We start from the raw sequence: 27,803 nt of genomic DNA, 5'->3' as shown, positions 1-27,803 counted from the left end.
GGCTTTAAGATAAACGCCCATAATATGTAAAAGAAAAAAATCAAACACATTCCCACTCGCAAAATACACACCAGCGGGCAGCTCGGTCGGCTAGCACAAGACCGCGCCACATACCACGCTCGCCGATCTTAATAACAGTCTCCCAGACACTGCCCTCGGCGATGGCATCGGTGACGGATTCGGTGCCAGTATCATTGCTAATAATGTGCTCAGCTTTACGGGTGAGTCGAAGGATCTTGCCGGACGGGGACTGGATGGCTAATTTCGCAGCCTTGTCCCGCCCAGAAGCGGATCTTGTCGACGAAATGGCCGAGGTCGATGCTGAGAACTCGTTCGAGGCACCCGATACAGTCGAGCCGCCAGCTGTGCTGGAGACCATGCTCAACGCACTAGACGGACGAGTGAAGACGGACGAGGGCGAGCCTCGGCCATTGGAGGTCTCGTCCTTGGCGGATGCGGGAGCAGCAGGGTGCTGTCGGACAGCGAACACGAAGGTATTGTTAACTGCGAGGCGAGAGCATTGTGGCTGCATGATGTACAAGTCGTGTCGCTGGGCGTGGGGTGTAGGATGGCGCAGCACAAAGTCGTAAGATGGATTCTCTCCGGTGTGGAGAATTGGGAGGGCTAAGGCTAAGGGATGGGGGATGTCTCGGCTTGAGTGCATCAGGCCTTTCTTGCCTGCATAGACCCTCAACACAGCCTGACCTTCGTCGCCTGGTAGTACAGCCTTGATTGTGATGCGCTTTTGGCCTCTGATCCAATCCGGCTGGACCAGGGCGCGCTTGCGCACGACATCTCCACTTTCGAAGATGTCGCCATCCGCGTCGCGGGCGAATCCTGGAGCTTCAACTTCCGCGGCACATTCGACATCTGCAGGAACTACCATGCGTAGTTGCATGACCTCCAATCCGTCGATGCGAATAAGACTTGTGTCGTAATCCGGTAGCTGGACGTTAAGCTTGAAGAATGGTGGGCACACGGTAGGCAAAGCGAGCAGAACATCTGGTGAAATTGGCGGGCAGATGTGCTGTTCTTCCGGATAGAGCGGAACATGGGTGTAGCAGAGATCAAGCGGGCGGGTAAGGAAATACCAGCTCTCCGCTACAGAGGAGTTGTTTGAAACGAATTTACTGCGTTGAGGATTTGTGGGGTTTGCAAGTGCGCAATCCATGAAGCGCCATTCGCCATCGACCAGAACAGAGTTCCACCAGTGATTGGGATGAGAGAGGCTTTCCAGATTAAGGACGTCACCGGGGTTCTTGAGGAATCCTCGGATTATTTCTGTATGCAGGCCAACGGCTGCGCACATCTCGTGCACCAATATTGCAATTTCCTCTGGGGTACCTCGTTTTGCCTGCAGAAGTCTCTTCATGTCAACTTCGAGGCCGTCGACAGGTTCTTCCCACGATATTTTCTCGCTGACCCAGGTAAAGATGGCCCGAAGGCGCTGGACGTCACTCTTGTAAGGTCGACAAATATAGGCTTGCGCGAGGCTCATGGGATTCGTCATTGGAGGCAGACTACTAATGAAGCGTGCACTCTTATCAACGAGGGTAAGATTGGCTGCGTTGAAATTCGTTGGCTCGGTGATCGGTTGCCCATCGATGCTTTCATCGCCCTCCGCGGTATCGTATAGCTCTTCCACGGAGTAGATAACAGGGTGGTCCATCATCTGGCATCGTTCTGCCCTATCGATCCTCTCATTTCGACTAGGAGAGGACGCTCGGTTAACATCTCGGCGCACCTGAACCCAGTCAATGGTGCCCCCTCCGAGTCCCAAGTCACGACCACTATCGCGATTTGAGTGAGACGTAAGAGCCGGTGACACGACGTCTATTCCTCTGTTGTTCTTGATTGGAGAATTTGCTCTCTCACCGTGACCAACCGAAATACTACTCCTTGCGCTGGCCGCGCCAGTCTTGGCTGTTTCAAATATCTTTTTGAAAAACCCTTGCTTTTTGCTCTTTGGCGTAGTGAGACCACCAAAAACCCCGCTATGATCCGTCGCATCGAGACCAGTGGACGACCACGGAATAGCCGATGATGCACCCTGACGAGACGAGTTATGACTGGAGTGGTATGAAACACCGGTGAAAGGCGTCTCCGGGCGTACGTCACTGAACCCTCGAGAGCGGATAGTGTCCATAGCAGTATTCGGCCTCTCATGCCCACCTCTCCTGGCAAAGCTCCCTGCACTCGTAGCACTAAATCCACCCGCAGAGATACCACTCATAACGCTTTGACTGGTTTTGTCTGTGCTTGTTGTCATGGATGTGCCATTGCTTTGCACCCCACTGGACGAATTGGTAGCACTAGATTTATTGGTAAATGACCGATTAAGAATATCGCCCCGGAGATCATGACCCGAACGCCGTGCCTTGAGGGGAGCATATTGTCCAGGTATAGAATTATTTCGCGGGTGGTAGGTGGCATGTTTTGGAGGGGGAGGAGGCGCGTTGTCGTCGTCCTGACCGGCTCTTCGATCCTCGGACGGTCTATTCTGATTTTCCAACTGACGTAGGCGGCTCTCCATTCTTTGGACATAATTGTTCAGTTGAGGTGGACCATCCATCTGTTCATGGCTATAAACGCTGTTCCGGTGGACAAGTCCGTGTGGTTGCTCTTTGTCTCCATGAAAGCCTGTTGAGGTCAAAGCCCGGCGTCTGTTACCTTGTGGGGTCCTTTCTTGCGAGGTGTCAAATTCTTCAGGGGCCCAGGGATTGTTGAATACTGGGGACGGGGAAGGCGACTGGTCTTGGCGACCCATGTCTTCCAATGAAGTCATAACATCCTCCATGGCATCTCGGAGTGGGGATGGTGTATTTCCATGAATGTCTGACTGTGCCGAGGTCGCAGAAATAGCGGAGTGCGTTGAGGCCGCAGACGGAGATGGGGTTCGGTCGAATATCGCGTAACGGTCATTCATAACTAATGGCGTGGGGGATCGTGACGGAGGCGGATAGTGTGATGGTGGGTTAGGAGAGTGTGCACGATGCTGGGATGAGTGCATTGGTGGTAGCGGCGAATGGCTTCGTGGTTGAGAATGCATTGGCGGCTGAGGAGAGTGTGCGTGATGCTGGGATGAGTGCATAGGTGGTAGCGGCGAATGGCTTCGTGGTTGAGAATGCATTTGCGGCTGAGGAGAGCGGGTTTCCGTACGACCGATGACGACTCGGTGTGGCGGCGGAGGAGGGGGAGGAGGTGAGTCTCCCCTCTCTTCGTTCATCTGCACTGGAGACGGCTCCCGAGATGGGACCCGATACGATGACATACTCCCATGAGAGACCAGCGCAGATGAATGTTCCCGCATTGGCAATGGCGATGGAGCCCGGTATGAGGACATACTTCCATGTGGCATGGGCGCAGGTGAATGATCCTGCATGTACAATGGAGATGGCCCACGTGAAGGAGCCCGGTACATACTGCCATGTGAAATCATTGTAGAATGCTCCTGCATTGGCAGCGGAGATGGTGCCCGATAAGATGGGATACGCCCGTGTGGTACCATTGCAGATGGATGATCTTGCATTGGTAATGGTGAGGGAGCCCGGTAAGAGGACATACTTCCATGTGGCATCGTCGGGGGTGGATGATCCTCCATATACATTGGAGATGGCTCACGCGATGATGCCTGATAGGATGAGGTCACCCCATGGGGAATGGTAGAGGGCGGATATTCTTGCATTTCTAATGGAGATGGCTCACGCGATGGGCCGCGATAAGATGGAATACTGTCATATGGCCTAGTCGGGGCCGGATAATCCTGCATTTGCAACGGAGATGGCTCACGAGATGAAGCCCGATAAGATGAGACACTGCTTTGTGGAACCACGCCAGACGAATTCTCGCGTATTGGCAAGGGGGACGGATTGCGAGACAGAGGTCGAGTAGATGATACGCTGCCCTTCGACGTCATAGCATATGAACGTTCCTGCGTTTGTAATGGAGATTGCTCGCGGGATGAAGGCCGAGAGGATGAGAAGCTCCCCCTCGGCACCATCGATGGCGACCGGTCAGGCTCCGCGGACGAACGAGGAGAGACACCACCGCGCGACGAAGGCCGCGACGAGGTTGATTGGGGTCGAGATACTGAGCCTTGGTTCTTGACTGCTGTCGCATGCGTGCGCAATGGCTTCGTACTTCGTCGAACACCTCCATCCCGAGGTGGTGGTTGGGGAATCGCGGGTGCGGCTGGACTAGATTGGGTTGCGCGCCGAGCGACGGAAGCTGGTGATACGGCTTCCTTATGCGCCTGGAAGGGTTTCCGCCAAACGGTCTTCTGTTTCTTGGGGGCTGATGTGGGATTGTTTATCGGAGAAGATCCCGCTAGTACCATTGGACTAGTAGTATCCCGGCTCACAGGCACAAAGTCTTCACTCAGAAGCTCAACAAAATTTGACGGGAACAGTCCAACCGCGCGCCTGTCACGGCGCAACCGACCCATCCACCATTGTCCGTCGCCTGCATTCAAGCATTCGATCAAGTCACCCTCCACGAATCCCAGATCTCGTGTAGTCTCTCCGCCCCAGGAATAGACTGCTCGGCACCAGCATGGAAACCGCACCGGGAGCTGAGCCATAGTTGTCACTTGAACACGGTTTCGTCGAGCGCAACAAGCGGGATCGACCCAATACGTTGTTTTGATACCTAGCGCACTTCTGACAAGTCCACGTCCAGGTGAAGGTAGGAAAGAAATGTATCAATCGATAAGGTTGTGTTGTTGATTCGACCCGATACAACACAGCTTGGTCAGGTGGGTGACAAGGTCCGCACGGCCGCAGGGATAGCAACAATCGCTCAATCAATCAGCATTTTTGGGAGAATAAGGAGGTTTCAATTGGGTGTTTGAAATAAAAGGGATTGGCGAATAGAGATTGAATTGCACAAAATGGAACCAACAAAGTTGCAAATGCGTGGGGGGGAGGCAGGGCGGTTCAGATCGGTGAGGCCTAAGACGACACTTGGGGCGTAAACGGGACTGGGGTTGTTTGTTTGTGGCCCGATCGGGACTAGCGGCGGAGCGATGTCTTATCGATAAGCTTAATGCACATTATGTAATATCTCCTGTTCCCCGAGTCGTAGGAAAGCATGATCATTATTCCTCTTAAAGATTATCTGCCTGTATATAATTCATGTGAATGTCTCCAAATCAAGCCCTGTAGTGTATAGTAGTCAAGCTTCCCCCGAAGATGCTTCCTCATCTATTATAACTATGAGATAGCCGGATCCGCAGCCGATCCATGGTTCGATGTTGAATAACCCCTGGTACTCACGACAACAGAGGGTCCCTGACGAACTAGAAATATATTTATTTTCACTTCTCCAGTTGATATTATCACGACTATTAAGCTTAATGACTGCCTTGCAAGGCTGAGATATTCGGGGAGTGTTAGATCTAGACAGTTGGGAGGGCATTAGAAAAGAAATACCAATGACCAAAGCCTACCTTATAGATGAATATTTGTAACTGGTTTGAGGCTGAAACCAAAAAGTCTAATTTTACTACGCAGCAAAAAGGTTTTACGGCATCTTAAGTATACCAGAAATATCAATGACTGGGATGTGAGAAATTTCGCTGGATGGATGAAATATATAGGCGCCGTAGTACTCATGTATTTCTTGTCTGTATTTCCATTTATTGATTTTTCTTTTTGGCCGGGGGATTACTCAAAATCTCAAATAGTATCAATTCGACCTGAATAGTTATGTAGTTTCCTATCTTCCTAAAAGCGTCCCATAACCCGTCTCATCCATTCATTGTGTGAGGACTACTCCACAAAGCCCCTCGAACCCACAGAGACACCCAGCTAGCATTCCTTAGCCAGACAACATCAGAATTTCTTCTTCAAGTTATGTGAGCTACTGGCACCTCCCCTATGACTTGCTGTCCGAGCTACCAATATCTCACATAACACATACTTCCATGAACCGGTCTTGGCTCAACGAGACATTGTAGATGAGCAATCTTTGATTATTCAGAAAACCAGACCAGAGACGGAGCTAATTTGTAAGCAATGTGATCTATTAGAGTAGTTAACTAGTTACAGTATATGACTCAACAGTCTATGAAGGTTGGGATAACTAGCAAATGCCATTTCACACTAGACTGCCGGATCGGGGAATCGCCACATTCTCGTTGTGGCTACGAAATCTCCAGCCACGCGCAAACAGTTTACTTTTCTGGATCGCCAATCCCTTACATGAACTTGAGACATCACCAAGAATCTCAATAACCAGGTTTTTAGGACATTGTTCGGTTGAATCTCCGAGCAGTCTGCCAGCTCGGGTGATCTCATCTCGAAACGGAAAGTAATTTGAAGCCAAAAATACCCCAGCCATCTTCTGGTGCGAATTGAAACTGTCCATCTTTTCTATCTATGCAAATTTGACAAACACAAGCCTGCCTCCCTAATTTGTCAAAAATGCAAACACGTTTGCAAGTATCACATGCTTGTTTATGTAGCCAGCCCTAGCTAGGAGCATAGGGATAATAATTGTCATAATAATAGTAATTTAAACTATTCAGATAGTTACCCCTATGGTTTACATAACTAAGCCTTACTGTTGGGAGTTTGATAAGCCAACATGACCTATTCCTTCACCCTCAGGGCCATTGGACCAAATCTAAAGCTATATCCATTCAATTGATTTAATATAAACCGATACGTTCATTAAAATGGTACCGTTGAAGGCCTTTGCAGCCTTGGCTACCACTGGGCTTGTGCAGCTAGCGTGGGCTAAGCAAGTTAACTTCGATCTGGACCTGACTTGAGAAAGGGTGCGCTCGATGGCAACATGCGCTCGATGGCAACATGCGCTCGATGATCTTCATGAACGATCAATTCCCTGGCCCCGAGCTGCGCTTAGAGCAGGGCGATAATGTTGAGGTAGGTATTATCAGAGGGGGTATCGTGCAGAGAAAAAGAAAGCATATTAACTGCCCATGGTTCGTTGTACACAACCACAGGCCGTTCAATACCATCATTCACTTCCACGGTATTGAGCAGCTGAATACTCCATGGTCTGACGGTGTGCCTGGTCTTCCCCAGAAGCCTTTCCAGCGAGGACATAGCTGGACATGCCGTTGGACCGCAACCCAGTACGACACTTACTGGTATCATGCCCATGCTCGGGGTGACATGTCCCATGGCCTCTATGGGCCCATCTGGATCAGGTAGGATATTTGATTTCCGATTCCGCTCAATATACGAAAGCTAACTAATACAGTCCTGCCCCGGATGTACCTCAGAGACTATGAGCACATACAGCGGTCAGCGCTACGCCGCAATGATCAAGCTCGACAAGACTTGGAAGGAATACATTATCCGAGTTCCAGACACTTGAGCCGACCAGGTCATTTCTGGATTTGCTAAAATGAAATACAAAGGCTCTCAGGACACCACCGCGTCTCAGCTCTACGTGGATTACAGTGGAAGAAACACATCTGCTTCAGTTCATGCCCTAGATAACAAGAGTATGAGGAATCACCCTGCTGTCACTATCCCCAAGACCTCTGATCAACTTGCCAACCTCGCCATTAGCCATTTGGGCCCATCTTACACATGGGCTACTTCAGGCAGTGGCTTGTATGATGTGATGGCAAACTGGGATGACCCGATTCTTTATGACATCAACACAAAGAACAACTTGGAGGCGCAGGTAGCCATACAAACTAAGAACGGGACCTGGGTCAATTTGTTGTTGCAGTTGGGTGAGATGCCCAGCAGCCCTGCTATTCAGGCCCCTCATATGATGCATAAGCGCTCCAACAAGGGTTTTATTCTTGGGGTTGGTCCTGGCCTTTTCAGGTGGTCCAGCAACGAAGAAGCTTACGCCGAGCGCCCTAAACTCTTCCAACTGGAGAGAACCACCATCCTCTTCCATTGCCATATTCATACTCACATGGCCAATGGAATGGCTGTTGCTCTACTCGATGGTGTTGATGCGCGGCCTCAGGTGCCCGAGGAAGCTAGGATACCACTCGTTTTTTATTATTATTATTAATGTACACTATTTCTCTTGTTTTTTGTAAAATGCAGTCCGTTTGCAGCCATTCAACTCTCGTGGGAGCTCGGTCCGAATGATCCGGGTCCACTCGATCGATCCATTACTTGAACAAAATCCGGGTTGCCATGGGGTGATCAGCCGATGAGCCACGTGTGTTATGGATTGTTCATTCCAACTTCCCAATTGAGTGACTGATATCAACAAGGCAACAATTCATTCTTTTAAAAGATGCACATTCCACCTAAGCAGGGGAATGGGCTTCGGATATCTTACTGTACAAATGCGAATGAAGCCTTTTTAGGCTTCTACCATCTGAAATGAGGCTTCATGTCTCAGAAATGAGGCTTCATGTCTCAGAAATCATGCTTTGAAGCTGGAGTCATGACGTATGGAAAGTATGGAAAGCACTACGATGATGTCTCCAGGGTATCTAGACCTTACTGAAATTGCAAGATATCTGCATAATTTTAATAATTGTTTTATTGCGTTCGCATCATGTACTCTACATTGCGATGAATTCAGGCCGTGAAAAGCCTTGATATATTAATCGAAAATAACTGGTCTAGAAAACTGGGGAGGTTGGGCTATGTAGGGCAAATCAGGTCATGTGATAATGACTGCACTGCAACCTTCCGAATGCGGCCACATCATCTCTCTAATTGTAACTTCATGGTAGTTTTTCTAGAACGGGTCCATTGTCTGTCTATGACTCCACTGGGCTTGGTTTGTTTTCTCACGGATAGCTCGGCTGAAATATCCATTTCAAATCTTGATTTCTGGAGTCATTATCCGCAAACAGCACTCATACATCTGTGGACTATCATCGGTTTGCTGGTAACTTTAGTGGCTCAAATCCATGATTAAGGATTCAATCAAATTATTCAGGGAATAGAGCTTTCAGTTTGGTCCAGCCCATCCTCATCCAGACTCTACTCCAGGCAAACATCGAACTTTTGGAGGCATTACGGAATCTGCTGCCGTAAACGTGTCATTGGTCCATTATAGGACGTAAATACCAGAACTACGAAAACAATGGATCTTCGCCGAATGCTGGGGCATAAGCCGGGATCATACATTTCTTATTAATTTCGGCCAGAGTACAATACCATAATCCTGATTCCTGAGAAAGCATCTGAGACCCAGACTCCCGCATTTTCCCTTTCGATACAGCCAAGACAATAGAAGGTGGTCTGTGGCAATCTGGAACTGACCCACTATATGGGAAGCACCCCCCGTCACCTCCTCTATAAAGTATGATATCCGTCAATTCGCGCTACTCCTAAACTTTTCTTCTTCTCCCACATATTTTTGAACAAATTATTTGTCACCGGGGAGATTATGGAAGGTCCCAGTCAGGTGTATCTCTTCGGAGACCAGACTGCGGATTTCGACTCAGGTCTTCGCCGCCTGCTACATGCAAAGAATGATTCGCTTGTGGTGGCATTCTTCCAAAAGACTTATTATGCGTTGCGCAAGGAAATTACTTCGCTTCCGCCATCCGAGCGTCAGGTGTTCCCCAGATTTACCAGTATCATTGATCTGCTCGCGAGGTTCAAAGAGTCAGGGCCAAACCCAGCTCTGGAGAGTGCATTGACGACAATTTACCAACTTGGATGTTTCATCCAGTAAGCATATTTCCCAACTTTTGATAAAGACACGACGGTTGGACTCAGATTTGCTGACAAATTTCGATAGCTACTACGGCGATTTGGGCCATGCTTATCCCTCGGGTGATGATAACTGCATCATTGGTCTTTGTACAGGCCAGCTCGCATCTGCGGCCGTGAGCTCTTCGAAAACTATCGGGGAGCTCATTCCCGCTGCCATTGAGACAGTGGTTGTTTCCTTGAGACTCGGAATGTGCGTTTTGAAAGTACAAGAGCTCATAGAATCAAGCAAATCGGCAACATCAAGCTGGTCTGTACTAATTCATGGCATTCGCGAGCCCGAGGCTCACGAATTGATTCAGCAGTACGCGAAGAAGAATGTAAGTCTCTTTCCCAAAATTATCTTAAGAGTAAAATAGGATGATTTTTAACATTTTCAAGGCTTTGCCCCGCGTTTCCAGACCTTATATCAGCGCAATCAGCCCTAATGGGCTCACAGTCAGTGGTCCTCCGACCTTCTTGGGCCGCTTCATTGAGGATAGTCTCTCAAAGGAGCACAAGGCTACAAGAGTTCCGATCCACGGCCCTTACCATGCCTCGCATCTGTATGACGACAGGGATATTAACCGAATCATGGAATCTTGGCCCACCGAACAGTTCATGGCCTACGCGCCTCAAATCCCGGTGCTGTCAACTCAGACAGGCAAGGAATTCCAAGCTGATAGCCTTGAGGAGCTCTTAAGATTCTCTCTCGAAGAGATTCTGCAAGGACAGCTCTGTTGGGACAAAGTCATCGAATCTTGCCAGTCAGCCTTGCAATCCGCCACAACATGCACTCTGTTCCCGATTTCCAGCACTGCAACCCAAAGTCTGTTCAACTCATTGAAAAAGGCTGGAATATCCAATCTCGAGGTTGACAGTACAATTGGTGATGTTCAAAAAGATTCCGAGGAAAGCAACCGCACCGGCCGTGCCGAGCAGTCCAAGATTGCAATCATTGGTCTTTCCGGAAGATTCCCAGAGGCACCTGACACCGAAGCATTCTGGGATCTTTTGAAGAAAGGACTGGATGTCCACCGCGAGGTCCCCCCAGAGCGATGGGATGTTAAGGCTCACGTCGACCCCGAGGGAAAGACAAGAAACACTAGCCAAGTTGAATATGGATGCTGGTATAACGACGCCGGAATGTTTGACCCTCGGTTCTTCAATATGTCTCCCCGTGAAGCGCTTCAAGCAGACCCCGCCCAACGTCTGGCACTTCTTACTGCTTATGAAGCTTTGGAGATGGCAGGCTTCATTCCTGATAGCACTCCGTCTACGCAGAAAAACCGCGTGGGTGTCTTCTATGGAATGACTAGTGATGACTACCGTGAGGTGAACAGTGGACAGGATATTGACACCTACTTCATCCCTGGTGGTAACCGTGCTTTTACTCCTGGTCGCATCAACTACTATTTCAAGTTCAGCGGCCCTAGTGTCAGCGTGGATACAGCTTGCTCCTCAAGTCTTGCGGCAATTCATGTGGCCTGTAATTCCTTGTGGAGGAATGAAAGTGATTCCGCCGTGGCCGGTGGCGTCAACATCCTGACAAATCCTGACAATCATGCTGGTCTCGACCGTGGGCATTTCCTATCAAGGACTGGAAACTGCACTACCTTTGACGATGGCGCTGATGGCTATTGCAGAGCAGATGGAATTGGCTCCATTGTCCTGAAGAGACTCGAGGATGCTCAGGCAGACAACGATCCAATCTACGGCATCATTGGAGGAGCCTACACCAACCACTCAGCAGAGGCTGTGTCAATTACTCGGCCTCATGTAGGAGCACAATCCTTCATCTTTGACAAGCTCCTCAACGAGTCTAACAGCGATCCCAAAGAGATCAGCTATATCGAGATGCACGGAACCGGCACCCAGGCAGGTGATGCCGTGGAGATGCAGTCGGTTCTCGATGTCTTCGCTCCTGACTACCGTCGTGGACCGAATCAATCCCTTCACCTCGGTTCAGCAAAGTCAAACGTTGGCCATGGAGAGTCCGCCTCTGGTGTCACGGCTTTGATCAAGGTCTTGATGATGATGCGGAAGAATATGATTCCCCCTCACTGTGGCATTAAGACTAAGATCAACCACAACTTCCCGACAGACTTCCCTCAGCGCAACGTGCACATTGCGCTTGAGCCTACCCCCTGGAACAGGCCAGATGGCGGCAAGCGAAAGACTTTCGTTAACAATTTCTCGGCTGCCGGTGGCAACACTGCTCTGATGGTTGAAGACGGCCCCCTCAATGAGGATACCGTGGAAGACTCCCGGTCTGCCTATCCCGTGGTTGTCTCTGCTCGATCTCAGTCTGCGCTGAAGAACAACATCTCTGCTCTCGTGCAGTACATCGACACAAACAAGAACTCTTTCAATGTCAACGAGGCTAGCCTCCTTGCCAATCTGTCTTATACCACTACCGCGAGGCGCATTCATCATCCCTTCAGGGTCGCTGTCACTGGATCGACTCTGGATGAAGTGAGGAGTGCATTGGCTCCTATCGTCAACCGAGACAGCATCAGCCCGGCTCCTGTCAATCCACCTGGCATCGGCTTCATATTTACCGGACAGGGTGCTCAGTACGCCGGCATGGGACGCGAACTCTTTGAGAATTGCTCGCAATTCCGTGCCCACATTGAGCACTTGGATTGTATTGGGCAGAGCCAGGGCTTCCCATCAATTGTGCCCCTAATCGATGGTAGTGTACCGATTGAAGAGCATAGCCCGGTTGTTACCCAGCTGGGAACTACCTGTGTGCAGATGGCATTGACCAAGTACTGGACCTCTTTGAGTGTTACCCCTAACTTTGTTATGGGCCACAGTCTCGGCGAGTTTGCTGCGCTAAATGCTGCTGGTGTCTTGACAACCAGTGACACCATCTACCTCGCCGGGCGACGAGCCCAACTTCTCACTGAGCAAATCAAGGTCGGAACGCACGCCATGCTTGCTGTCAAGTCTTCAGTAGCACAGATCAAGCAGTTCCTTGATGACGCTACTGAGGTGGCTTGTATCAATGCACCCAGCGAGACTGTTATCAGCGGTGCAAGTGAGAGAATTGACGAGCTTGCACAACTTCTTACCAACGAAGGTTTCAAGGCCACCAAACTGAATGTACCTTTTGCTTTCCATTCCGCTCAGGTTGAGCCCATTCTTGAGAGGCTGGCAGAGATTGGGAAGGGTGTCACCTTCAATAAGCCCTCTATTCCGTTTGTATCTGCCCTTCTTGGAGATGTCATCAATGAGGCCAACAGCGAGCTGCTTGGTCCTAACTACCTTGCCCGCCACTGCCGGGAGACTGTCAATTTCCTAGGTGCTCTGGAAGCTACCCGGCACTCCAACTTGATGAACGACAAGACCCTCTGGGTTGAGATTGGCTCCCACCCCGTCTGCTCGGGAATGGTCAAGGCGACTTTCGGTCCTCAGGCAACTACTGTAGCCTCTCTCCGTCGCCAGGAAGACACATGGAAGGTTCTCTCAAATGCTACTTCAACTCTTTATCTGGCTGGAATTGAGATTAAATGGAAGGAGTATCACCAAGACTTCACTGCCGGACACAAAGTCCTCCCACTTCCTTCCTACAAGTGGGATCTCAAGAACTACTGGATTCCATACACCAATAACTTCTGTCTCCTCAAGGGTGCACCGGCGGCAGCACCAGTGCCTGAAGCTGAACCAGTCTCCGTGTTCTTGTCATCAGCAGCCCAGAAAGTTTTGGAGACGAGTGGTGATAATTCGTCAGCATTGATCGTCATCGAGAATGACATTGCAGACCCCGAGCTCAATCGTGTCATTGCAGGCCACAAGGTGAACGGTGCCTGTCTTACTCCATCGGTATGCACATTTCCAAATTTCTCACTTCAAAGTTCTGTTTGCTAATCAAAACTTAGTCCTTGTACGCCGATATTGCACAAACACTCGGTGAATTCCTAGTCCAGAACTACAAGCCCGAGTGGAAAGATCGTGGCTTTGATATCTGCAACGTGGTGGTCCCAAAGCCGCTTATTGCAAAGGGAGGCAAGCAACTCTTCCGCGTCTCAGCCACCGCAAACTGGGCCGAAGAAAGTGCCAAGGTGCAGGTGTGGTCTGTGACCCCAGAGGGAAAGAAGATTCTTGACCACGCCACTTGCAACATCAAGTTCTTTGACCCTATTCCTTACGCGCTAGAGTGGAAGCGCAGCTCTTACCTCATCAAGCGAAGCATTGATCATCTCCAAGAGAGCACGATATCCGGCCAGGCTCACCGCATGAAGCGAGGAATGGTCTACAAGCTCTTTGCTTCTCTGGTCGATTATGACGAGAACTACAAATCCATTCGGGAAGTCATCCTCGACAGTGAACAACACGAGGCTACCGCTCTGGTCAAGTTCGAGGCCCCGCCAGGTAACTTCCATCGCAATCCGTTCTGGATCGACAGTATCGGTCACTTGTCTGGCTTCATCATGAATGCTAGTGATAACACCGATTCGAAGAACCAAGTGTTCGTCAATCATGGATGGGATTCGATGCGATGCTTGAAGAAGTTCGATCCGAGTATCACTTACCGCACCTACGTGAGGATGCAACCCTGGAAAGACTCTATTTGGGCTGGTGATGTCTATATGTTTGAGGGAGATGATATTGTTGCTGTGTATGGTGGTGTTAAGGTATGTTGAAAAGTTACCCGAGTATTATCGACGAAACACTAACAGAATGCAATATAGTTCCAAGCTCTGGCACGGAAGATCCTCGACATGGCTCTTCCTCCAGGTGGAGGAGCCCCGGCACCCACGCCAGCCGCCAAGCGTGTTCCTGGTCCCATCAATGTCCAGAAGGCAAAGCCTAGCGCTGTCAAGAAAGCTTCCCCTTCGCCAAAATCTTCAAAGCCAAATCTGGCTACCCGCGCTCTTGCAATCCTCGCCGAAGAGGTCGGACTTTCAGCTTCTGAGCTGACTGATGATCTCAACTTCGCTGATTACGGAGTTGACTCCCTGCTCTCACTCACTGTCACTGGGCGATACCGTGAGGACATGGGAATCGATCTTGACTCCTCTGTCTTCGTGGATAACCCAACAGTGAAAGACTTCAAACGTCTCATGGCTCAAATGGGGCCCGCTGAAAGCAGTGATGGATCAAGCAGCGAAGGTGATCTGTCCTCGGCAGTATCCGAGAGCGACATCTCGTCTCCAAACACCAGTGGTCTACCAACTCCTGCAAATGAGAAGTCGATGACACACGGATTGCAGGAGCAGAATGACAGCATGAGGCAGATTGCCGCAATCTTGGCCGCGGAGATCGGTGTTGGTCCCGAGGAGCTCAGTGGCGATGCAAACCTTGGCGAAATGGGTCTGGACTCATTGATGTCGCTCACAGTCCTGGGTAAGATCCGTGAAGACATCGATCTTGATCTCCCGGGAGAGTTCTTTATTGAGAACCAAACACTCGATGATATCGAGGTTACTCTGGATCTGAAGCCCAAGCCTGCTCCAGCGGAGCCAATCAGACTCCCCGAAGAAATCGTCGTTCCAGTCGCCCCGGCAGCCACTCCCAGCACTGGCCCCAAGCACCCGCCGGCGACTTCGATCCTCCTTCAAGGAAACCCAAAGACAGCGACTCAAAGGTTATTTTTGTTCCCTGATGGATCTGGCTCTGCTACCTCCTATGCTACCATCCCTGGAATTTCTCCCGATGTGTGTGTCTATGGACTAAACTGCCCATACATGCGCACCCCCGAGAATCTCAAGTTCAGCCTCGATGAGCTCACAGCTCCTTATGTTGCTGAGATTCGTCGCCGCCAGCCCACTGGCCCATACAACTTTGGTGGTTGGTCCGCCGGTGGTATCTGTGCCTACGACGCCGCGCGCCAATTGATCTTCAATGAAGGCGAGCGTGTCGAGCGCCTGCTCCTCCTGGACTCACCATTCCCCATTGGACTGGAGAAGCTGCCTCCCCGTCTGTACAGCTTCTTCGACACGATCGGACTGTTTGGTGAGGGCAAGGCGCCTCCACCCAAATGGCTGCTGCCTCACTTCTTAGCCTTCATCGACTCCTTGGACGCCTACAAGGCGGTCCCATTCCCCTATGAAGACCCCAAGCTGGCTGAAAAGCTCCCCAAGACCTTCATGGTGTGGGCTAAGGATGGTGTCTGCTCTAAGCCGGGTGATACCCGTCCTGCACCAGCTGCAGATGGTAGCGCAGACCCTCGTGAGATGCTCTGGTTGTTGAACAACCGCACTGACCTCGGTCCGAATGGTTGGGATACCCTTGTCGGGCCGAAGCATGTTGGTGGCATTACCGTTATGGATGATGCCAATCATTTCACTATGACACGCGGCGAGAAGGCCGGTGAGCTGGCTGCCTTCATTGCTAAGTCTATGGCTTCGGTGTAAAAACATTGCGTGTTAGAATTGCACCTTGTCTATTTCTACAAATTTTGGATACGGACTGGCTCTTTTCTCTTCTATTTTTCTGTTCATTTTGTGTGCTGCTGTTCAGCACGCAGTTCTCTCCTTCATCCAATGTCTTATTATCTTAGTACATACATAATCCATAATTTCGCGGTTCTTTGCTACCTTTGAGGAAAATTTTAGTTACCCAATATGAAATCCAGATTGACATTTTAACATTTGGAGGAGTTGTTTTATTTTCAAAGGCATCAACTAAATGGTTCAAGGAGATCTAACACTGAACACCCCTCTAGTCTTGGGAGGCCGGGAATAGTTGCTGCCTACAAAGCGAACAAAAACACTAAGATATCTGTCATTAGAGCTGTGGCATAAAAGAACTACCACTAAAATCGAACGAAACAGTGGCACCTTTTTGGAAATAACACAAAAGATTCAGATACCGTTGCATCCGAGACCCGCTCTACTCTCGCGAAACAAAAATCGCTCATGGGTAAATGGGAAAGCTGCAATGGAGGAAACGCCAGGAATATGCGATGTCGTAATGAGCGGACGAAAGGAATAAATATCCAGCTAAAGTGACTGTGAATTGCTTCGCAAAGCGCAAATGCCCTGTCTGTGTGTCGTGTCTAGACGTCAAAGATTGGCCAGGGTGAGAAAAATGCGTGCCAAGAACATGATCAACGGTAGAAAGCTTGGGAAGCATGGGGGAGATTGAGTAATGTTCTCAGAAAGGCATCTCAGAACTGTATCGTAGCGCACTGCCTCTTCCCCCAAGACCATTACCATTCCCATTATGACCTACCCCTGGGCTGGTCGGACGGCTGCCGGCCCACTTGGGACTTCGTGGTTGAGTGCTAGTCGAGCGAGTAGATGGACGATTCTTCCGAATTTCACGAAGCTCATCTTCCTTCCTGCGTAGGAATTCGTCGCGCGTAGCGAGAATCAATTCTAGCTCTTCAATTCGAGCTAGATGACGAACGGAGTCGTCCTTCATGTGTAGCTCACAAAGTTGGACGGCATTGCTTTCGGCCTTGCGCTTTAGTTTCTCATTCTCGGTGGCCAAACGGCGGTTTTCGGTGCCAGACTGAGCGGCTGATGTAGATGCAGTCTGATATTGCTCTCGGGTGTACTCGGCTTGGTTTTTCTCGAACTCAGCCTTGCGTTCAAGGTTCGAATTTTCTTTGGCCAGGCGGCGGATTTCCTCGCGTGCGGTCTCCAGTTCAGCAGAACTGCCACCACCATCTTTGAGTGCTTGCCTGGCTTCGTCGAGCTCACGCTTCAGCTCTGTCCGTTCTTCTTTCAGACTAGAGATAGTTTCTTTTTGTTTCTCGACGCGCTGTTCCAGAGACGGCTTGGTTTCAGTGACGCGATCACGCTCTTGGCGAGTTGCATGGAGTTCATTGGTCCGACTCTCGTAACGGTGTTGTAGAATACCTAGTGCCTTCTCCATTTCTTGGAATCGAGAATTTGCCCGAGCAAGCTCAGCCTGCAACTGGGCCTTTTCAGTTGCGTGAATGTGTTTCATCTGGACCAGGTTCCTCTCGAGTGATTGCAAATCCCGGTCCAATGTTTGACTGGGAGGCTTAGTTGACTCGGTCAACTGGCTGTTCTCTTGAGTACCGACCCGTGCGCGCTTTGACGAGTGTTCCTCCGGTTCGTCCTCCTGGTTCTAAACGTTAGTTGAATGCAGATACACTAACAAGTGGTATACTTACCAGTGTACGTTTCTGGGTCGGCTGCATCGCCTCGTCAGATGAAGCAGAGCTGTCGCACTCTAACTCCTCCAGGGACACAAGATTCAAAGGCTCAATGGTAGGCAATGGCCAGCCAGCAACACGATCCAAGAGGTATCCAAGAATCTCTTCAGCGTCTTCATGTACGCCAAGGGCATCATCCTGGAGATCACCGACCTCGTCGTGGAGACGGGCAATATAGTGCACAAGTAAACGCAATCGATCGGGCTCTGGTGACTCGGGCAAACAACGCTCAATATGTTCGCTCGTGTTGGCGACAAGAAACCAGATGACTGGAAGCAAGTTCCCGTTTCGGGCATAAGTTGTTCGGATGTGCTGTATGGACGGACTTTTGGGTCTAAAATATGAATCCAATGCAAAAATAGCAGACGGCGGCTTGTAAAGTTCACGGGCGGTCTCGCTGGAATGGATTCCAAAGCTGAGTGACCCCTTGGCTAGGGAAACTTCCAAGATGCTGCCCATTTCTTCACGGGGTTTGGTGTATGCAAAGCCCTTCCCTTGGAGATAACGCTCCAGAACTGCCTGTTTCTTCTCGTCTTGAACAGCAAGAATCAGATGGAGCTCGTGTGTACCTACAATCTCCATGAGATGACCTAGTAGAAGAAACTTTGCACTAGAATATTCGGCCCAGGCTGCCTCTTTCGCAAGGTCGGGGTCGGGGTCTTTCAAGTGGTCAGAGATGTTTAAGTCTGGATGGGTTGAAACATTGCTCAACCGCACAACGACCTCCCGCATTTGTGAATGTAAAACCTCTCGCTGTGTATAGGATGTAAGCAACATGAAAAACATTTAAAAAAGATTATCCACGCACCTCAGGCTCAGAAATTTGAGAATTTGACTGAAAGCTGTCGAAAAATTGACGTATGTTTGTAGCTGCATCTGATAGCACTCGCTCGTAGTCATCCTTCACCCGAGAATCCATCGGAAGGGTGACGGCAAATTCAGACGGCCCAAGGTGGACTGATCCAGGCGCAACCTCATCCATGCCGGTGACGGTCAACGCGCTGGGGTGGATAGTTTGGAGTGAAGGTTGACTCATGTGGCCTCCGTGAGCTAGTTCCGAGGGTGGCAGTAAAGGTTCAGAGTGACCATGGTGGACTGCAGTATGTGAATGGGAAAAGGAATCTGTGTCGGCTCTGACACTAAGCGGTGCAGTTGTTTCAGGGACAGACACAGGGATCGAAGCCTCGATATCTCCCACGGAAGATGGAGTTTCGACAGCGTTGGCTGTTTGGGATAGCTCGGATTGATTTTCTTCGCCGAGTTGGGCCCAGGCATTGCGTATCCTTTCCACAGGAGTGGACCCTGGCAATTCACTGTATCGGTCCAAAGGGGCATCGGAGAGAGAAGGATCCGATGACTTGGGCTCTTTGTCTTCCATGATCTCGGCAGAGGGTTCTTCCACAAGATTAGAAGATGAAAGCACTTGTCGAGTTAAACCTTCAGCACTGAGCTCTTCTGGATATTGTGACAGTTGTTGAAGATTTGTCTCTGGGATTGAGCTCAGGTAAGTCGACTGGACGAATTCGCAGTCTGTGAAAATGTGAGCAAAATGTAAAATTGATGTGGCACGTGAAGCTAAGTACCTCTGATGACAGAGCCACACGACTCAGGAGGCTGGAAGGTCAAATTGTTGTAAGATGGAGTATTATCAATAGAGAAAGAGCCGAAGCGCGATAAATCAGCTCCTAAGCCTGGTGGCTGAGCAGGCGTCTCGGCTATTTCGGTGACCTTAGAGCTCAGTCCAAGACCTGGTGTGTTCGGATATGATAATCCGAAAATGCTGTTGATTTCCGCAGAGTACTGTCGATGCGATGAGCATCTACTAACCGAATCGGCCTTTGAGTCACAAGTCGGATCACGCTGCTGCGTATCAAACACGACGTCGTCGTCCCACTCACCCGGTTGCAGGTATTCAGGCGGAGCAGATGACTCGGAAATATATTCAAAAAATGCGGTGGTGGCCTGCGAGCGAGAGTTTGTGGATACAGCCTCTAGAGGCGGAGAACAATCGGAAAAAGACCGGGGTGGAGAGGCGGTCCCGTAAAAGCAGCCGGAGGCTTCAATGTACTGAGATTGAAGAGAGTCTACTATCTCTGAAAGGCCGTCTTGTCGCACAAATAGCGATGAGGAGACCTTTGAATAATTATCGGAATCAGTGCTGCTCTGTTCGGTCTCGTTGTCGAAGGGCGAGTGGTCCTCTGGGCCTATGTTTGCTTCTGGTGATAAGGAAGAGACCTCGATGACACTAGGCGATTTAGGGGTCCTCTTGCGTGTCGGTCTTTGATTTAACTCGCTTGATCGCCGGGCTTTCCGCCGGTTCCAAACTTGTATAGCAAGCTCACTCGCGTTCTCTTTGGGTTCCTAGGCAAGCAACGGAACGCAATTGTTAGTTCAAGTTCAACAAGCATTTCTTTGATGCATTTTATGTCCAATGATACCACATGGACTCACCCAAGTTGGATCGTAAGGACCCTCCCAATCAATAAGATACTCGGTGTCTGTTTCACGGAGGATACACTTTATAGGCCACTCCTGGTCGTCCGAATCACTACCGTCGCTGCTTTCACTGCTATCGCTAATAATCACAGTTGCAGCTGGAGATCGGTCAGCATTCTTTCTGTGGTGACTATCAAGTTTCGGCTTAGGCTGCTCTCGAGACATCATGTGCGGGCGAATGTCGGGGAGATGTTGGATAGCATAACGGGGGTGAAATGAGAGTGTAGGTTCAATACTTAAGAAAAGCTCACATGAGCTGCATTGATCTGTGACACATACAATTTTTGATCCTGGGCAACATCTAACACTTCCCCAAAACAATGCGACGGTATGTGAAAGAGGGTAAATGTACGGCGCGACGGAGGACGGATAGTGAACCCGCTTCACGTGATAACGCTTATCGGCGGTAGATCTACAATATTTGGGAATAGTGACATGTGGTCAACGGGTAAGGCATGTGTCTAAATGATAATTTAAAGATGCAAAACTATTGTATATCTATTTGATTTAGATCACCGTTAATGTTGTATGTACAGGTTGAGATGTGAACTTAGACCATAATCATCATTGATTATCTTGTTGCCTCTTCCACTCTTCAAAGCTGAACCCAAGCTCTGCTAGATTCTTGATCTCGCTCCGCTCGTTACCTCGTTTCACGAAAGCGCGCCTGATATCTGGGAATTGGGCCCGCATCCATCTTTCCCGCTCACCCCACCGAGTACCAACTTTGCCTTGTCCGTTGTTAGACAGTCCAGGTCGAGGGTTGGCCATTTCCGCCCAGTCGTAGAGGAAATTGAGGTAATCAGCATCCATGGGAAATGGAAGCAGGTGGAACTCCTTTCCATCTCCTTTGGCATCAATTTCGGAAACCTCCCATGCCTTCATCTCCTCTTTTGGTGGAAGTGTAAGCCGTCCGGACCACACGCGTGAGAAGACAGCAGCGTGGTTCTCAGCCATAGGGAATGGAATAACCCGCTGCGAAAGCACCGGGAAGACGAGAGTGGGGTGCTCTATATAGAAAAATTGCTGGTAGACATTCATTGTTCGCCATCCATGGGTCACAACCGGTGGATTGAGTGAAGAAAGGAAAGGGTATGAATAGAAATACCCAGTGCAGAAAACAATGGCGTCGACATGTTCCTCAATGCGACCATCCGCAAATTTTATACCTCTGTCATAGGTCGTCGGAGGAAGAAACTCGACTATCTCCGGGCATATGATTTTGTCGCCATATGGGGGTGCGGCCAAGTAGGGTTCAGATCGTTGGGAGACCAACAATCTGCCTAGGCTTACTTCGTTGATCTGGGAACCAATGTCAAGCCCCGAAGCAGAACTTCCTACCACCACCACTTTCTTTCCTTGGAAAGATTCTGGTGAGTTGTAAAACTTGGAATGAGAGATAGCACCTGGGTGTGATGCATCCCAGGCTTGTATTCCCGGGATGTCTGGCACATAAGGGACCGTGAAGTGACCACTTGCAACCACAACAGCATCATAAGTGTGGTTTGTATCGATGCCAGTTCGAAGACTCTTTGCTGTTAGACTCCAGGTACTTAGAGCCTCATCCTTGAGCTTCACATCTAAGATTTGGGTCTCAAATTGAATGAAGCCTTTGATATCTTCGGCATATTCTTCGAGGTATTGTTTCACTGTCCGGTGTTTGGGGAAGAGTTGGGCTTCCGATGGGAAGGCCTTGTCCGAATAACGCATTAACTCCTTAGGAATATTGGTTTCTAGCCGATCATATAGCGGAGACACGAATGTTGCCTCACGCCCCTCAGTACGATCGATCCATACTGGCTTCTCAACTGGCTCATGAGGGGTTAAATGTGGGACAGGTGTCGACATCCCTTTTTTAGAGGAACTTGGACTGTAGTTCCAAACTCCTCCCACGGAGCTTCTTTGCTCAAAGACTTCAATTTGATCGAAACACTCCTCGGCGAGCAGGTATCTGAGTCGGTCAGCATACCGTGTTGGGGGTGACTATGTAACAACCCCGCTTACTTGACTGCAGCAAGGCCAGATGGCCCCGCGCCGATGACAGCTACTCGACGAATAGGATTTGTGATTGTCATGCTTTCAACAATCTCGGAAGCTCTTGATGGTAACAGGTAATCTATGTAGTAAGAAATGCGAGTTGGGTTGCGAGGTAGAAGTGGCCTCGGATGCCAAGCGCTTTCACCATAGTGGAGCTATATGGCTTGGAGTCTCAAACGATATAGCGTAGAAGGATGAAGAACATACAATATAGAGATATTTCTATTGACATTCAAAAGTATGTAGATTCAATGCTCTATAAAATCGACCAATCAGCAAGTTTCATTGGACATCAAAAATCCAATGAAGGGGGTATTCTTGGTTTTCACAATACGCCAATTACGCCTTTGTTCTCTTGTTATTACCGTAGTATTACCCGACAGAGCTCCAGCTAGTCACGTCTTTGCTGCACCAAATCCTGTACATCTCCTTTCAGCCCTCCGGTCTTCTTTCCTCGCATATTGTTACCTTTTTACCTTATCTTCCTATTATTTCAGGACATGTGGACAGCTTGACAAAACGACAGGGCGTGGGAAAACCGGCGCAATGAATGCGATCGAATCTCCCAAACAGTCTCCCGCGCCGAATGCGCTGGCGCATTTGACCAGGGTTCCGATAGCTCAGCTTTCTCCCGACCTTGAGCAATTGGCCGAAAGTTCTTTTCTTGCCGCTGTAGCCCTGGTATGGCCATACTCATCTTCGACCAAGTCTGTCAGCCTTCTGTTAGCAGAACCGGATTTCCGCCTGAGGGGCGCCAAAGGACAAATCAAAGTCACATTTCATGGAAACCTCGCAGAAAAGGTCGCAGAATCACATGTAGGAATTGGGGATGCCATTTGTCTGGCTTTGAAAAACACCAAGTTTGTTAGCAATGAAAGTGCCCAGCAAACCCCGGGAAGGTCTGTCGCGTGGGATGCGCACTATGAGAACGGCGGGTCTCTCGAGGTATGTTGCTCTTAAACTCGATCTGCGGCTTGCAGAGACTGATTTCCGCCCATCTAGGTCTATCGATCTTCCCAATCCCCGTTGATGATATCCGTTGAGCCTCAAGTGTCAGCGCCGCGTGAAACCGAACTCGCACCGCCTACAACTCCTAGTGGGAAGTTGATCAATCCCGAACTCGACCTGCCTTCCAGTGCACGCCCCTGGGGATCACCGGTATTCCTCAAGTCTACTCGAACCTCAGTTGGAGGAATAATCCGTTCCGCTTTCGACCCTTTCGTGGAAGAAGATGGATTTGTGCCAGGGAAAGGAAGGAAAAAGCCGAGGTACAGCTTGCACAGGGAAGACTGGCGTGTTATCAATGAACCAGAAAGCCCCCATGAGCAAGAAGCGTCGGTGGATTGGGAACAGGCTTTGAATCAATCTATCGACCAAGAGCTCAAGGACGCAGATTCGGCGAGTGAGCCTCCAGATGAACCAATGACGGATGCTGCCCAAGCTCCAAAACACACAGAGGATCTACCACAAGAGACACTTCCACTATTTGCAAAGCCTTCCCTTGAATTGACCGGGAGTATCCTTGAAAGACGTGCCGGCGAGTCAAATGTTTTGTCTCATGAACAAGTTGATATTCATGGAACACCTTTTCATCTGCCAACGGATACACCACAGATTCGACCCATCCCTTCTCCGGGGCTCCCGATACCTTCCCCGCTTACATCGGATCATTCTGGCTCGGCTGGCTATTTCCTGCCATGGACCGCACCCACGCAGCCCGAAGACATCCAATCTGTTCCTGTGGAAATGGAGATCACAGCAACGCCCGCAGAATCCTCCATCGAGACTCGTGATACCGATGCCATTGATCCAATTCTAATAGGAACAGCGGAACCAGTTGATCCGGATATTGAAACCATCCAGCAGGAACATGTCTTGGATGCTGGTTTCGTCTTCCGCGATGATTCGGCATCAGTTCCAGGCTCAGAAGGGTTACCAGAAGAGCAGGACGTTGAGACAATCGACTCCTCCAAAGCTATTGATGGATTAAATGTCATCGAAGCTGATGTGATCATCCATCCCACCGGCGACGAACCTCAAATATCAAACGAAGCACAGCAAAAGCGTGCTTTTGATGATGATAATATATCCCACGACCATCCAGCACCGCATCTGGACTCGGAAGGCGAACCAATCGACTCCCCCAATGTCAGCGATGAACCAGCTGCCGCTCAACCTGATACTAGTACCGAAAATCCGGCCGATGAAGCTCAAAAAGATGATGAAACAGACGATGAACGTCTCATTGATGTCAGTTACCTATGGCGCGATGATTCAGCATCATCTTCGCGCTCGGATGAGGACTCCGAAGATGAATCACTTGAATCCTCACAAGCGATCGATGGATCAGATAATCCTCAGGCTGATCCTGCCATCGAAACTGCCAACGACAATGTGGGATCTTCTCAACATCCCGGTGGATCTCATGACGAGGAACCTACTGAACCAGAGACTCAGTCGGTGAATTATCCCCAACCAGCCTCCGCCGTTGATCAGGATGCCATCGATGCCCTCGGAAGAATGATAGCCGTTCGAGAGGAGGAACTTGAAAGGAAGAGAGATATGGACGAGGAAAAACAACGCGAAGATGATCTCGATGGTTCATCTCTGGCCAAAGGGGATTTCGATCGGTCACCTGGTCAAGGATACAGTGAAGAAAAGCATGAAGTGTTTTATGCGGAGTCAGTGGAAAATTACGATTCACAAAATGACTATGAAGAGGATGAGGACGATGATCTCCGTTTTGATGCTCATTTGGAATCACGATTGGACGAATATGACTCCAGCGATGAATCCAGTGGTAAAAATTCCGAGCAGGAACAACAGCATATGCCTTCTCAGACGGGAAAGCACGAAGTAATCGTGCTGGACAGTGACAGTGATGATGAGCCTGCCTCCAATCATCCGGCAGCCTCAGCTTCCCAGTCAGCAGAGCTTGATGATCGCTCATACCGCTTTGAATCTGGGCATCCAGCTGTCCCTTCAGCTACAGACAATCTGGCAACGGGTGTACAGGAATCTCCAGAGCCATGGTATGTCGATGGAGAGGGTGGCTATCACGGAGCTGTGGAAGAAGATTTCGATGTTGATGAGGGCGAGGAAAGCGAAGAAAGCGAAGAGCGCGAATACAATCAACAAGATGACCGAGTTCACCAGAGTGACATGGATGATGACGAGTCGACCCAAGACCACTATGAAACGGACCATCCATCTGAAATCGCATCACCAGCCCCTGAGCAGGACGAAGACGAAGAAATGGATGGTGTAGAGCCCATCGAAGGAGCTGAGAACGACGAATCTTATGCTGCGACCAAACTTGTCGCACAGGTAGAAGTGGCAGTTGATCAGGACTCTGACGAGGAGCAATCGGGCAATGTTGATCCAAATCTTGTTGATCCAAATCTGCTTGATATGCCTGAATCTCACCAACAAGGCCCATCCTCGGAAAGGACATCACCCAACCCTGAGCAGGACGAAGATAAAGCAATGGAAGATAGGGAGCTCATCGAAGAAGTCAAGAACGACGAGTCTTATGCTCCGGCTGAAATTGGTGCACTGGTAGAAGTGGCAGTTGATCAGGACGTTGACGAAGAGCCGCCAAGCAATGCTGATGCAAGTTTACCCCCGGCTCTCATCATCCAGACCCATATTCGGAAATGGCAACACCGAACCCTGTGCAGGATGAAGATGAAGAAATGGATGATCCAGCACTCATCGAAAAAGACGAAAAAGACGAGTCTTATGCTGCGGCCAAACTTGGCGCACAATTAGAAGTGGCAGCTGACCAGGATGCTGACGAGGAGGAAGCAATTGATCCAAATTTACTTGATATGTCTGAATCTCATCATCGAGGCCCATCCTCGGAAATGGAAACCCATGCTGAGCAGTCTCTCGGTGCGGACCAACACCTTGATTTCTATATTCCTCCATCTTCGGGAAATGTTATGGCTGATTCTCTGTCAACGCATGAACCGGCTGTCGAAGGACCTGAGGCCCTTGGCGGTCGAGGCTCCCCGTCAGTTATGCCTCCGTTTGAGCGACAACTCCTGACCCCAGACCCCACCCAGGAAAATGCACCCACACGTGAATTGGATTATGATATTGAACCTGAAATTTCATTCGAAGAAAACGAACCTCCTAGTCTGGATGAAATGCCGCAGCCAGCTGGCTCACCGGAGTCCGAGCAAAATGATGATAACGAGGAAGAACTCATAGAACTCATACAAAACATCCAACCGGAAATGCACGTTGACGGACATGACGATGCCGCGGCTCCTTCGGAATTCGCCGAAGCCGCGGAACCTCCAGCAACGCCCGAACCCAGCCGCTCCGTGGAGGTTGTTATCAGCACCGAATCCCCAAGAACACTGGCAGCCCCCGTTGCACAGCCCGCAGTCCCCGACCGTAATGCCTCTGGACTACGTAGCAAGCTTTCCTACTTCGCCCCGCTTGCTACACTCATCGATCATTACGATGCTTTGGTCGATACCATCTCAATCGTGCACGAGGCTTCGCCAATATCCCGAGCCAAATCCGGTTCGAAAGACTGGTTCGTCACAATTCAACTTACCGATCCCTCCATGGCTGGCACGACTCTTCGTGCTCAGATTTTCCGACGCTACAAGGCCTCAATGCCGTCATTGGTTGAAGGTACCGCCATACTCTTACGCGACTTCAAGGTCCGGAGCCTCGATCACACGGTGATGCTTGTCAGTGTGGATTCCAGTGCATGGGCCGTATTCGACGGATCTAGTCCCGATGCCGAGACGAACGGACCCCCTGTCGAATATGGCTCGCAGGAACGTGCCTATGCGTCTGGACTACGTCGATGGTATGAGGAAGTTGGCTCGGATAGGGTCGCAGACCGTATGCTCCAGGAAGCTATCGCAAGAGACAGCCAGGAGCGCGATGTGACACCAAGCAGTCAAGTGCCAAGCGAGTCAGGGAGCCCGGATTCCAGGCGAGGCTCCCAGCGTAAGCGCAAAAGCAATCGCCGAGTCACTATCCATGAGCTGCGGGATGGCACTCGTTATACCGAGGTCGGGTCCCCAAACAGTCGAAACAGCAGTGTTCACGAGTTACGCGATGGCACGTTGTATGCCAATATTTGAAATGGTTGTCTTGATATCTTATCTTGACTTGATGTGACATCTCTGTCACAATTCAGATGTACCTACGGAGTAAAACAAAATAATTCACATGAACAAATCAAATCTTTTTTCAGTGTATTCAAGTAACTACCTACACGTAGCTAAGTACCTGTTTAATGACAGAGGATGTGATTAAACATCCATGTATCCCGTGGGATCTGTCAAATTGCTATGATGTTCTCCCGCTCCTCTGCAGTTTCCCACCCAGGCAAAACAACAAATCTTATATTATGCATGATATATCCATGATCAAGGCAAAAAAATGGCCCCGGGGGGGTCAAATCCCCGGTCTCCGTGTTCCTGTGTGTTTGAAATGTACAAGCACGGCGC

At 49.8% G+C, this 27,803-nt stretch overlaps 6 protein-coding genes across 6 annotated transcripts; 3 read left to right on the top strand and 3 right to left on the bottom strand.

The window, feature by feature from the left end:
- Positions 1-40: 40 nt before the first annotated feature.
- On the bottom strand, positions 41-4,579 carry N7517_008745 (putative SH3 domain protein (Cyk3); the record flags this gene model as incomplete). The annotated part of the gene is made up of 1 exon (XM_056726474.1): positions 41-4,579. The coding sequence occupies one exon, from the start codon at positions 4,577-4,579 to the stop codon at positions 41-43; it is 4,539 nt and encodes a 1,512-aa protein (XP_056577325.1).
- A 2,200-nt stretch (positions 4,580-6,779) lies between these two features.
- On the top strand, positions 6,780-8,004 carry N7517_008744 (Multicopper oxidase type 2; the record flags this gene model as incomplete). The annotated part of the gene is made up of 3 exons (XM_056726473.1): positions 6,780-7,174; positions 7,228-7,240; positions 7,354-8,004. Coding segments are annotated over 3 exons (1,059 nt in total), but the record flags the coding sequence as incomplete, so codon positions are not given.
- Positions 8,005-9,345: 1,341 nt separating this feature from the next.
- pksP (polyketide synthase alb1) lies at positions 9,346-16,015 on the top strand (the record flags this gene model as incomplete). Its single annotated transcript, XM_056726472.1, has 5 exons — positions 9,346-9,632; positions 9,703-9,994; positions 10,056-13,481; positions 13,538-14,293; positions 14,351-16,015. 5 exons carry the CDS (start codon positions 9,346-9,348, stop codon positions 16,013-16,015), a joined length of 6,426 nt encoding a protein of 2,141 aa, XP_056577323.1.
- A 742-nt stretch (positions 16,016-16,757) lies between these two features.
- N7517_008742 (uncharacterized protein) lies at positions 16,758-20,454 on the bottom strand (the record flags this gene model as incomplete). Its single annotated transcript, XM_056726471.1, has 5 exons — positions 16,758-17,696; positions 17,749-18,543; positions 18,599-19,320; positions 19,374-20,151; positions 20,242-20,454. 5 exons carry the CDS (start codon positions 20,452-20,454, stop codon positions 16,758-16,760), a joined length of 3,447 nt encoding a protein of 1,148 aa, XP_056577322.1.
- A 396-nt stretch (positions 20,455-20,850) lies between these two features.
- Positions 20,851-22,361, bottom strand: N7517_008741 (putative flavin dependent monooxygenase; the record flags this gene model as incomplete). The annotated part of the gene is made up of 2 exons (XM_056726470.1): positions 20,851-22,237; positions 22,291-22,361. The coding sequence occupies 2 exons, from the start codon at positions 22,359-22,361 to the stop codon at positions 20,851-20,853; spliced, it is 1,458 nt and encodes a 485-aa protein (XP_056577321.1).
- A 508-nt stretch (positions 22,362-22,869) lies between these two features.
- On the top strand, positions 22,870-27,434 carry N7517_008740 (uncharacterized protein; the record flags this gene model as incomplete). Its single annotated transcript, XM_056726469.1, has 3 exons — positions 22,870-23,268; positions 23,326-25,939; positions 25,966-27,434. 3 exons carry the CDS (start codon positions 22,870-22,872, stop codon positions 27,432-27,434), a joined length of 4,482 nt encoding a protein of 1,493 aa, XP_056577320.1.
- Positions 27,435-27,803: the final 369 nt, after the last annotated feature.

This window comes from Penicillium concentricum, assembly GCF_028827145.1.
Source record: "Penicillium concentricum strain IBT 3081 chromosome Unknown utg000003l_segment0_segment0, whole genome shotgun sequence".
NCBI classification, from domain to species: domain Eukaryota; kingdom Fungi; phylum Ascomycota; class Eurotiomycetes; order Eurotiales; family Aspergillaceae; genus Penicillium; species Penicillium concentricum.
Note: the sequence above shows the minus strand (reverse complement) of the source record. Positions and strands in the feature narration are given on the sequence as shown.